Raw genomic sequence first — 12,946 nt, 5'->3', positions numbered from 1 at the left:
TTAGCCGCTTCCCGGTTGTTTACCTCATAACCCAAGGTTTCCCGATTTTTTTCAAACCTATGTATTTACTTAAGTCCCTGTTGCATCCTTTAGAACTATGAGTGGACTTCATTGTCCCAACTTACGATGATAGTCTCTCTTTTGGGACATATATGTGGTAAAACATTACATTATCAGGTGATACGATTCACAATTTTGCAATTAAGGCGGCTTTTGGAAGAAGATGCTGACTGAAGAACATGCAGCAACTATACATTTTTAGACATAAAACAAGCTATTGAAATTGTTGTTTTTGACTCCTCTATGTTGTCATCATTTTTAATAAACTTGACATTTGTGTAGGCAACATTAGTATATCTTCATTTCTGTATTAGAGAATTAAGTGTCCCATATCCTGGATGAGATGAAAAAAGGATTTACATTGATTTGCCACTGTAATATTTTTTGGGGTTTCGAAGAATTCTATTATTCCCATGTGTATCTCTAACATTTCAAGATTTAACACGTTTCCCACAAAAATGGTAAACAGCATATATAAGATTAGGAGCATTCAATAAGGAATATGCTACTTACCAGTATTCATCTGTTCTTGGCATGTGGGGCTGCTGACATTCATATCTTGTGCATAGATCGCCGCCTAGTGTTGGGTCCGGATGATTGCACTTTGTTGTCCTGGAAGAGTCTTGGAAGTATCACGAGATAGGTGACTCCTCCCCTGGACTACAGTGCGCATGGGCATCTTCTCCATCCTCAGATTGTTTTTCGCCATTGTGACAAAGATGGAGTATAGTAAGTAAGAGATGACCATGCAAAAGAGAATCCTGCAGCTGCAACAGGCACCGGGGAGGAGGGTGGGCGATATACATGCCAAGAACAGATGCATACTGGTAAGTAGCATTTTCCGTTCGAGGCATTTGGGCTGCTGAATTCATATCTTGTACATAGACTGTATAGCAGTATCTCCTCTAGCGGTGGTCACCTGTACCAGCTGCAGCAGTCTGAAAAAGAGTTTTAAGGACAGCCTGGCCTACCGCAGGATGCTGCTTTGATTGCACGTCTACACAATAGTGTTTAGTGAAAGTGTGTATGGTAGACCATGTAGCTGCCCTACATATGTCTTCAAGGGGAATATTCCCTAGGAAAGCCATGGATGCCCCCATTTTACGCGTAGAGTGTGCTTTTGGGGGAACTCTTAGAGTGCGTTTAGCTTTTTGATGCATTTAACTATCCACCTGGCTATTCCTGATTTTTAGATGGGATTACCATTATGTTGTGGGGAAAAAGCAACAAACAGTTGCTTTGTTTTCCTAAATGATTTAGTCCTGTCCACATAATATAGCAGAGCTTTCCTTACATCTAGTGTGTGTAGGGCTCTTTCAGCCACTGACTGTGGGTTTTGAAAGAAAACTGGCAAATCTATGGATTGATTGATATGAAAAGGGGATATGACTTTTGGCATGAACTTAGGGTTAGTCCAAAGTACTACCTTATTTGCGTGTATTTGCATGAAAGGTTCTTGAATGGTTAGTGCCTGTAGCTCACTTACTCGCCTGAGGGAGGCAATGGCAATCAAAAATGCCACCTTCCATGTTAGAAATTGTAATTCACATGAATGGAGTGGTTCGAAAGTAGGTCCCATAAGTCTGGTAAGTACTATATTTAAGTTCCAGACTGGTGAAGGTGGGTGCTTTGGAGGGATTATCCTTTTAAGACCTTCCATAAAAGCTTTGATTGGGGGTACTCTAAACAGGGATAGGTGTTGTCTGTTCTGGAGATATGCTGCTATAGCAGCAAGATGTAGCCTTATAGAAGAGTATGCTAGATTGCATCTTTGAAGGTGCAAGAGGTAACAGATAATGTTTTGGATGGAAGCTGTGTCTGGAAAAGTTGCACTGGCTTCCCATTCGGCAAAGAAGCCAATTTAAGTTCTTGAGCCTTGCACACAACGCACTACATAACAAAGGGCCTCGCTACCTCCAAAAAAAACTTAATTGGTATGTTCCGAAAAGGCTCTTAAGGTCTAGTAATAAGTCTCTGCTGACTCAACCTCGTGTGCGCTCCTCTAGGTACGGCCAACGCTCTTTTTCCTACCTCGCCCCTACACTTTGGAATAAACTGCCCGCTCACCTCCTTTCCATCGTGGAGCACCAGAAATTCCGTAAGGCACTGAAGACCTGGCTTTCCCCAAGCAGGACCCCCTGTGTTGTGTAAGCCTCTTTTCTCTTCTGTCTTCTCTTTTTCAGTTTTCTTATGCTGCAAGCGCCTTGAGACCTCACGGTGAAAAGCTGCGCTATATAAGAACTTCTGACATTGACATTGACAAGCATCTAATGGATTGATTTGGTTATTGTTGCAGTAAATTACAAATCTTTTCCATTTAGCTGCATAGCATGCTCTAGTAGTTGGCCGTCTTGCCTCCTTGATAATGTTCATGCAATCAGGAGGTAACCGAACTCTAAGACCTCAGGAGCCAGATCGCTAGGTTCATCTGATTGGGATCTGGGTGCCTGATTTCTCCATGGTTCGGAGTTAAAAGATGGGGCGAGAGGCGCAGTCTTTGGTGGGGAACTACTGCAAGTTCCAGAAACGTTTTGTACCATGGCTGTCTTGCCCATGTGGGAGCAACCAGGATCATTGTGGGTGACTGCTGACGTAGTTTGCGTGCCACCAGCGGAATCAGTGGAGCTGGTGGAAAAGCATACCCAAATCTGCCTGACCAGTTCATCCATATCGCATTGCCCTGTGACAACGGATGTGGGAACCTGGCGGCAAAGTACTGGCATTTTGAGTTTTCGTTTGTGGCAAACCGATCTATCTCTGGATGCCCCCATTTTTGGAAGAATGGTTGGAGAACTTGAGGGTGTAGCTGTTGACTGTGTCTGCTTAACAGATCCGCTACTTGATTGTCTTTTCCTGGCAGGTGTTCTGCTAGGAAAAAAATGTTTCTTGGAATCGCCCACGTCCATATGTTCTGTGCTCAGATTGACAGTTGTGGAGAGTGTGTCCCTCCTTGTTTCTGAATATAGTTCATGGCTGTCATGTTGTCCGTCCGGATCAACACAGCCTTGTTGCACAGGTATTTCTGGAATACTTTTAGTGCCAGAAATATTGCTAGCAACTCTAGTTGGTTGATATGCAGTCTCCTTTGTTTTATTGTCCAGAGCCCTTGGACTGTGTATTGAAGTAAATGGGCTCCCAAACCTGTCAGTGATGCGTCCGCTGTTAGTACTACTTGTGGAACCGGCTCTTGGAACAGTCACCCCTTGGAAAGGTTTTGTGGGTTCCACCGCTGCAGAGAGTTGTAAGCGCGACTGTCTACCAACACTAGGTCTTTTAGTTGTCCCTGAGCTTGGTTCCACTGCCGTGCTAGGCATTCCTGTAGTGGACGCATTTGAAGTCGGGCATGAGGGACAATGAATATACAGGAGGCCATCATGCCTATGAGATGCATGAATACTCGAGCTGGCAAAGAGTGTTGTGGCTGAAATGTCTGGATGAGAGTCTGCATGTTGGCTATCCTTGCTTGATTTGGATATGCTTTTGCTACAGAGGTATTTATTGTAGCCCCCAGATATTGTTGTATGTGGGAGGGCTGTAGATGTGATTTTGGGTAGTTCATGGAAAAATCCAGGCTGTGTAGCAGCTGGAGTGTCTGAGACGTATGGCTTGCACACTGCGTGTAAGAGTTTGCCTTTATGAGCCAATCATCCAGGTATGGAAACACGTGGATGTGTTGCCTGCTGAGGTGTCCAGCTACTACCGCTAAACATTTTGTGAACACTCTTGGGGCTGTGGTTACCCCGAAGGGGAGAACCTTGAACTGATAATGTTGACCCTCTATTGTGAACCTGAGGTATTTCCTGTTAGCTGGATTTATAGGTATGTGAAAATATGCGTCCTTGAGGTCTAATGTTGCTAGGAAGTCGCCTTGCTGGAGTAACAGGAGTACTTGTTGTAGAGTGATCATATGGAAGTGCTCCGAGAGTATGTATTGGTTTAGAGGTCTGAGGTCCAATATTGGTCTGAGGGACCCGTCCTTTTTGGGAATAAGGAAGTATAGTGAGTTTACTCCTGTTTCTTGGTGTTGAAAAGGGACTGGTTCTATGGCTCCCTTTTCTAGCATGGATTTGACCTCTTGTTGTAGCAGGGTGATGTGTTCTTTGGACATAGGACGGTGTTTGGGAGGTATGTTGGGTGGAGTAGAAGTGAGTTCCAGGCAATAACCATATTGGATAATTTGTCTCACCCACCTGTCTGTGGTAATTGCATTCCAGACTGGTAGTAACTGTTTGACTCTGCCTCCGAATGGTGTTAGATGGTCTGGAGGGAGTGTGATGAAGTAACTGTTTGGCGGCAGTGGAGGCTCTGGTGTTATTGCCGCAACGTCCTCTGCCTTTGTTATTATTGCCCCTGTAACCTCCCCTGTTCGAGCCTTTATTAAAGGAGCTTTAGGTGTTGCTTTTGTAAGTAGAGGAAGTCTGTGAAGTGTTGCCTCGTGCAGTGCCTCTGTAGGAGGACCGACGAAAGGAACCTCTATGTTGTTAAAACTGCAGTGTGCCCATAGATTTTGCAGTTTCAGTATCTTTCTTCATTTTTTTAAAATGGTATCTACTGCAGGACCAAACAGGAAGTCTTGATTAACTGGTTGGTTGAGGATGGTGGATTGCACCTCGTTCTTAAAACCAGAGATGCGTAGCCACGCGTGTCGGCGTAGTTAACTGACCTGGCTGCTGTGTCGGCTGCGTCAAGTGCACATTTAATGGAAGCATTAGTTATAAATTTGCCTTCCTGTATGAGGTCGCTAGCCAGAGCTTTGAAAGGTTCTGGCAGGTGTTGCAGTAAACCTTCAAGCTGGTGGTAGTGCGCTCTATCATAGCGAGCTAGGAGAGCCTGTGTGTTTGCGATCCTCGATGAATTGGCAGCCTGTGAGACCACTCTTTTGCCTGAGGCTTCCAATATTTTAGACTCCTTGTCAGGAGGTGGAGCGTCTCCTGTTGTTTGCGAGTTGACCCTTTTGCGAGTGTTTGCTACTACCAGTGAGTCTAGAGGCAACTGGGATTTAATGTAAGTAGGGTCTGTAGGGGCCGCCTTATATTTCTTCTCAATCCTGGGATTGAGCACCTGTGCCCTGGCTGGATCTTTGAATATGTCTGGCGCATGTTTTAGTACCCCTTTTAGCATAGGAAGTGTCCTGACATTTTTCTCGGAGGTTGGAAAAGTGCCAAATAGAAAATCTTCTTCTATTGGGTCAGTGTGCATGTCGACCTTGTGGTATTTTGCTGCCCTATCTAGCAGTTGGTTAAAAACAATGGTGTAGTCGGTAGGTGACTGCTTTGTAGGGCATGGGGAGGTGTCAGGGATGGGTTGTGTGTCATATGGATCATTCTGATCATCCCATGTGTCATCCTGAGCCTGTGGATACTCTGGGTCATTAAAATCCTCCTGAGGATTTTCCCCCATGTTATCCTCATCATTGTAGTCTGAGTGTGGGAGAGTAGGGCACAAAAGGCATATTAGGATAGAAAGGAGGAGGAGTAAAAGGCCTAAAGGGAGATGTCCCGAAGTCCTTTTTCTTCGGTGGTACAGGGCAAGTAGTGTCTGTGTCCAATGGTCTCTTTTTCCGGTAATAGATGGTAACTTTGCCGGTTTCAGGGTTTATATACAGTTTGGATTGTTCCTCCGATTCTGGATCCGGATGGAAGAGTTCCTCCTCCACTGTCCGTGGCTTTGGTGCCGATGTTTTTGGCTTATTGACTTGCTTGTGACCTTTTGGCTCGAGGGCCTTTGGTTCTGGAGTCTTTTTCGGCTCGACTGTCGGTTTGGGGTCGGTAACCTTTTTTGGTTCGACGTCTTTTATTGGTTTGGCAGTCTTTTTTGGTTCGGAGACTTTGTTTGGGTCGACGACCTGTTTCGATCGATCCTCTTTTTGTGCTCAATGCCTTTTTTAGGGTCAGTGTTTTTGGTCGAGTCGATTACCTTTTTCGGTTCGACTGGCTTTGGCTTATTTGCACTCTTTTTAGGATCGGGTACTGTTTTCGGATCGACGACCTGTTTAGGTTCGAGGCTTTTCTTTGGCTCGATAGCTTTTGACTCGATAACCTTTTTGGGTTGGACGACCTTCTTTGGTTCGACCACCTTCTTCGGCTCGACGCCCTTTGGCTGGTCGACCTTTTGTTCGACAACCTTTGGCTCGACAACTTTTGGCTCGACGGCCTTTTTTGGTTCGACGACCTTCGGTTCGACAACCCTCCTGGGTTCGACAACCTTCTTGGGGGGAATGTTACTTGGTCCTGGGCTCTCGGAAGGCTTTGTTTTGTTCTTCGGAGCCGAGCCGGAAGGCGGGGCTTCTTTAGGGGTTTTTCAATCTCGGCTAAGGCCTTTAGGCGATGCTTCGACCGGAGCCTTCGGTTTCGGGATGAGCGGTGTTGGGGGCTGTGTACTCACTGTTTGCCCCGGCGGGATCTGGTCATCGGAGTCCGACTGGTCCTCAACGGTGACGATTTCTAGATCCGAGTCCGCCGCTTCTGGGAGGTCGTGTTCATCGTCGAAGATGTTGTCTGGTTCTGGTGCCGGTCGCTGCATCTCTTGCCTAGCAGCCCGTCGAATCTGGATGGTCTTCTTCGAACGGAATTGGGCACACGCTGGGCAATTTTGTTCGTTGTGCTCTGGTGATAAGCACTTTTTGCATACTGTGTGCTTGTCAGTATGCGGGAATTTGGAGTGGCATTGTGGGCACCTTTTGAACGGGCTCCTTTCAATCGACAGCAGGCCCACGTGGCGTCGAAAGGCCCAACGGCCCGCGTTGATGACCGGATCAAGATGGAAAGATTGGTAGAGTCAAGAAGTACCGAACGAGAACAATACTGTCATAGTCGAAGGCCTTTTGGCCTTTAAAGTAGTTTAGTTTCGGTTTTCCGAAGTTGGAGTAAAGGAATAACATCCGAACCCAATGGCGGAAAAAAACAATCTGAGGATGGAGAAGATGCCCATGAGCACCATAGTCCAGTGGAGGAGTCACCTATCTTGTGATACTTCCAAGACTCTTCCAGGACAACAAAGTGCAATCATCTGGACCCAACACTAGGCGGCGATCTATGCACAAGATATGAATTCAGCAGCCCACATGCCTCGAACATAAGCATCTCTCAAAGTTTCACAGAGTTTATCTACTCTGTGGCTAGGGTGGGCATCAGTTTGGTAACATCACTGGTCCCTCAATAGTCAACAGAGAGGTATAGATCCCCCTAAATGTTATTTTGTTGTAATTGAAAGGAGTTGTGGTTGATGGGATGCAATTGCATAGCAGCGACAAATCAGTAGATCTAAGTTTCTGTGCAGATCCCTTTAGACCCAAGGTGACAAGGGATGAAGAGGGATAGAAGTGAAATAGGTGTGTATGTTTGGGGGAGGTTGAACTCCAAGACACAGAAAAATGCATGTAAAAAATGGGAGCAAACTGAAAAGAATGAGTAAGGAACTTGGTGTAGGGAGCTGTGAAATCTACTACTACTACTACGACTACTACTACTACTACAATTAGATGGGCAACACTGACATGCTTATAGAATATGGGAATCTAATTTCAAAAGGAAATGGTCTAAAACCATATACTGAATAAAAGATGAGACAGACATGGGAGGGGGACAAATGAAAGTTAAGGAATGTCACAAAATATCAAGAACAGGGCTCGATGCTGTGGTTGAGTGTGTCATCAGCTCTGTCCTAAATTGGAACAGGGTTGGGTTGGTCCTAGTAAAACAGGAATGATGTTCCTGATCTGGCGTGCATCTTTTTTCTTTTCTTGTTTTTTCAGACCTTTTTAATTTCTAGTCTGATGAAGTATTCCCTGCCGGTTGGCGGAGAGCCACCAGAGATGGTGAGTTCATTAGCCAGGTAGGTGAAGTGCTAGTTGTACTGGCTTGGTAGTTCCTACATCTGATTTTGAAGACGTTTGGGCCACCGAGTGGCACCCGAGTGGTGCGATCAGATTGTGACTGATGAGATCATTTTTCTTCAGGCCCTTGATGAGGCATGCTGCACCATGTCGGTTGTCCTTAAGGGTGGGCACTAGTTTGGAGTTTCGGAAGCCACGATCCCAAATGGATAAAATGTTTCACTTTCTTTAGTAAAGAGAGCTTATACCAGGACACCTTTGTTTTTTTTACTGATGATTTCTTTGAGGGTGAGGTCGGGTCCAGGGTGACTCTAAGGGATCTGGCATTGGGTTTCAAATCAATCTAGGTTCTTGTCATGGATACAAATTTGTAGTAGTTGTTGCTTGTCGGTGAATAGTAAGAATTCCCCCAAACGACAGCCTCAGCCTCCCAAGATGTCAACTAGGACTCCCCTCCCCCAGCTGGATACAGTGTACCCCTCTGTAAGTATCTATTGCAGGCAGCCTCAGAGAACACAGAGTAGCATGTACACCATTTGTCCCTCCTTCCAACATTTAACCTTACTCATTGTGGAGTTGCAATTGTCATTAAGGGTGCCTGCAGTGTCCTAGTATTCTTTAGTGCTGCCAATTTTCCCAAGACTGCTCCTTATACTTCTGCTTGCAGCAATCGGATTACGCCATTGATTGAACTTCTGAAAGTGTACACCTAGTGCCCCTGCAGCACATCTCCAAGCCCAACATGTTTCAAACTCTGGAGGTTTGGGTATACGGCTTCCATGAATACAGATAGCTTGGAATTCCTGCAAATGACAGGCCAATGAAGATCCTTTGGCACCATTACAAGCGTGCACTGACAGGGGAGCAATCTGACTATGTAGGGTTAACTCTGCCCACCGTCATAAGCAAAATATTGTTCTCGGCAAATCAAAAGAAATACTCTCTGGTTACTTCCTTAAATGTTATATTTACTTTCATGTTGCTCAATTCTATCTTTGTTTCATATGTATTTTAATATGTGCACAAAATAGTTGCAGGCCAGCCCAAAGTTGTCCTCTCTTACTACTTTGTCTGCATTTCTCTCAGTAGTTTCAATGCTTAAACCACCTTTGCTGATCAGTGCTCCTTGAAGTGACAATCACGAGGAAATGTAGACTCTGAATCGATATACAACACATTTTACCCAGTAACACTACTGAAGTCTTATGCATCACTCCACTACCCAAATGAGATCATGTGCACACAAATGGAGTCCCAACTGACTAGTGGTGCACAACTGCAGCTCGAATGCAGAGCATTAGTTTGTTAACTCTGAGACGGAAAGACACATCAACAGATTACATTTCTTATCGATTTGCCAACATACCACCAACTCTTCAGAAGATGCTGAGCCTAGAAACTCTTCTTCAGCCAAAACTTCAACAGGGAGCAAGAAAAACAGTGCTTCATCACTGTTCTGAATTTGTACAATCGATACGAGACTCTGAAATGAGAAAACGAAAGGCCATTTCAATAGTTTCATTAATATGCTTTAAAGAACACATTACATGACAATACAATTATAAATCAGTTCTAAAAATGTTAACTAGCTTCTCTTCTGTCTACCTGTATGCAGACAATGCCTCACATCACTTGCAATGATGGTGTGGTATTGGTGCTACACTCCCTAAAACCCCAGATAAAGAAATGGACTGGAAACACCCTCAGGGCCCACTGCAAACAATGCACACTCTTGAAAGGCTCTCACCTTTTAGAGGGAAGACTCGGGGCTCGAAACGTTGGTTCCTAAAATGGGCCATTCAGTGATGGAAAAAACAGTTCCTGCTGTGGCAGACTGGCCTCTGGCAGTGGAGACACTGAGTAGCAAGCCAACCTGTATTAAGGGTGGGACGTCGGAGTTATTCTACCACCTGAGAGTCTCCGTGCATACCAGGGCTGCAACCAGAGGTATAACACCAGAGACAGCTGTGCTACGGAAGACCAGGGTAAGTTTGTCTGTCTCTCTTTCCCTCGTAAATCCATTCCTCTTTCTATCCAGTGTCTGTCTGGTGTGTCACCTTAGGTATGGACAGAGGCACCCACTCCTACTGAACGTAACATACTGCATTGATGTAAACACTTTGTCTTTATTAGAAGCCCTTCAGTCTTCAAAAGTATGTTTTTCTAAACAATAGTAGTCCATATGTAGAAAAAGACCCCCTCTACTAGCCAACATACGTTTTGATGATTTCTCATTACAAATATGCTATAAATATGCTCTACACTATAGATTTTGTACACCATGTCTAAGTCTTTGTAAATGTGAGTGAAGGGACCCAACAAGAGGACCTCAAGCAGCTTTAAAAACACAAGCTTGATGGGAAGACAGAATTTAAACAAGCATTTACAATGCAACGGTCTCGCCTTTGCAAAAGTTAGAGCTATTGGCATTGTAAATGACAACATTTTTATTTATGTGTTGGTTTTGAAAACAGATAAATAAATGGCATTGTCATTTACAATGCCAATAGCTTAATCTCTCGCAAATGCCACACACAAGCACACAGAGCCCCACACAGAGCCCCCCCACACACAGAGCCCTACACACACACACACACAGCCACACACACAGAGCCCCCCACACACACACACACACACAGAGTCCCCCACACACACAGAGCCACACACACACACACAGAGCCACACACACACACAGAGCCACACACACAGAGCCACACACACACAAAGCCACACACACACAAAGCCACACACAAACAAAGCCACACACACACAAAGCCACACACACACAGAGCCACACACACACACACACAGCCACACACACACACACAGCCACACACACACAGCCACACACACACAGCCACACAGAGCCACACACACACAGAGCCACACACACACACAGAGCCACACACACACACAGAGCCACACACACACAGAGCCACACACACACACACAGAGCCACACACACACAGAGCCACACACACACACAGAGCCACACACACACAGAGCCACACACACACAGAGCCACACACACACAGAGCCACACACACACAGAGCCACACACACACAGAGCCACACACACACACAGAGCCACACACAAACAGAGCCACACACACACAAAGCAACACACACACACAAAGCAACACACACACACAAAGCAACACACACACACAAAGCAACACACACCGAGCAAATTTGAATGCACTGCTGTTTGTGCAGTGGCAATAACCAAGCACGCATGGTGAATATGCATGTTCTAATGCAACAACCTGTACTTTTTCAAACACGAATGTGCAAACACGGCAGTATATACTTTTCAAAAGGAATGGTGGATATTTGTGTAAATACAGGAACCTGTACTTCCTGAAGTCAGAACATGCACTTTACATCTGAAGACATCACCTGGCCTGCAACTGATGCACGCACTTTGCTCACTTCATACTGCGCATGGATACTTATGTACCAGCACACACGTGCCTCACACAGGCGCAGAACATGGGCCTGCCTTGCACAGCAGAGCATGTTCATGGAACCCTTCAATGTATCCATCTCGTGTGGGGCACCTTTGTCCTGACTCCCTAGACACCAGTAACTGCATTAAGGTACCTAGGAGGCTTACCTTTTTTTAAGGTATGTCTGTCTATGGGGCTGACAGACCCACACATGCAGGGGAATGCGGACTAAAAAGTCAGGAATTCCTGCAAATGTTGCCCACAGAGCTCCCAAGTGACTCCATGTCATGGTTAGTCATTGCATAGCACGTAATACTAGTTTTAGCTAATTTCCAAGCACCTCCGATTTAAACAGGCCTGGGATCTGTAGAACAGGAAAAGTCTTTTGTCCAAGATCACGCAGCATTGGTCAAGTGAAGTGGGAAGGCATTATTAGAAGGACCGTGCCACAATCGTCAAGCAAATACAGGCCGGACTGTCTGTAAATGAAATCTCTCTTCAGGGATAGACTACAAATTTATAATAATATCCGGGGGATTTAAGAGGCATGTCTATAAAAATATAGACAGTCGTTCTTAAACGTCCCTGGAGAAAACTGAAGCTCGAGGACTTCCATCGCCTCCTTAGGGAACCCCCCCTGGTCCATTCAACGAAGTAGAGTCTGGTTATGACCTCTTCTGCGATTGGATCACCCGGGCTCTTGACTCCTTGATTCCAGTTACCTGGAGCAAATGCCGCACCCTTGAACCTAGTCCGTGGTATGATGACGCCTTGATGCTCTTGAAGAAATCCTGTAAAAAGGCGAAGAGAGACTGGCGAAAAAACTATGACTCTGGGAAAAAAACACTGTACCTAGCCAAAGTAAAAATCTATCATAGAGCCATCTGCAGGGCACGTGCTGCATACTACTCCAGTGAGATTAAACATAGTTCTAATCCGACCAAGCTGGTCTTTAAGATCCCTAAAGATCTTACCGCTAAGAGAGTTCCAGTTTCAGAGGTTTCTTCAGAACCGCACTGTGAAGACCTCGCTGCCTTTTTCTTGGAAAAGGTATGCACCATCTATCGCTCATTTCCGAGCACAAGTCCCTCGAATGTATGGTCGATGCCTAGCCCCAGCACTAACTCCGATCTTACCATCCTCCCTGGTGTGTCGGAGGTTGAATTCGACAAACTAGCGGTTAAAGTTAAATCTGGTTCCCCCGCCGATCCGCTTAGGCCTGCACAGTTTAGAGACTCTGCCGCGCTGTGCCTGCCTCCTTTACGCCAACTTATCAATGTTTCATTTGCCTCGGGTACAGTACCAACTAAATGGAAGCAAGCTTCTGTAACCCTGATCCTTAAGAAACCTACATTGGACCCGAGCAAGCCTGAGAATTACCGGCCGATCTCTCTCCTCCCCTGGGCTGCTAAGGTGGCCGAAGCACATGCCAACAGCATACTCACCAAACACCTCCAGACTAACAACATTCTGGATACCTCCCAGAATGGGTTCCGGGCTGGCCATAGCACTGAGACCGCCCTCCTTGCAATGACGGAACATCTGCGTTCCGTGCTCGACTCCGGTCAAACGGCAGCACTGGTTCTCCTCGATCTCAGTGCTG

The 12,946-nt window shown here is 45.7% G+C and overlaps 1 protein-coding gene across 5 annotated transcripts in view; it reads right to left on the bottom strand.

Annotated features, from left to right (window-relative positions):
- The window catches only part of LOC144829498 (uncharacterized), a 458,194-nt gene that overhangs the window by 194,697 nt on the left and 250,551 nt on the right, over positions 1–12,946 (bottom strand). For all 5 annotated transcript variants that reach the window (XR_013610683.1, XM_078688691.1, XM_078688692.1 and 2 more), the window contains one exon: positions 9,261–9,377. Coding sequence is in view for 4 of the 5 variants with exons in the window: in XM_078688691.1 (XP_078544817.1) it covers positions 9,261–9,377 (117 nt within the window). In the remaining variant the exon portion in view is untranslated. The remainder of the gene's footprint in view (positions 1–9,260; positions 9,378–12,946) is intronic.

Source organism: Lissotriton helveticus, chromosome 4_1, assembly GCF_964261635.1.
Source record: "Lissotriton helveticus chromosome 4_1, aLisHel1.1, whole genome shotgun sequence".
NCBI lineage: Eukaryota > Metazoa > Chordata > Amphibia > Caudata > Salamandridae > Lissotriton > Lissotriton helveticus.
The sequence above is the reverse complement of the archived record's forward strand: the minus strand, read 5'-3'. Positions and strand labels throughout refer to the sequence as shown.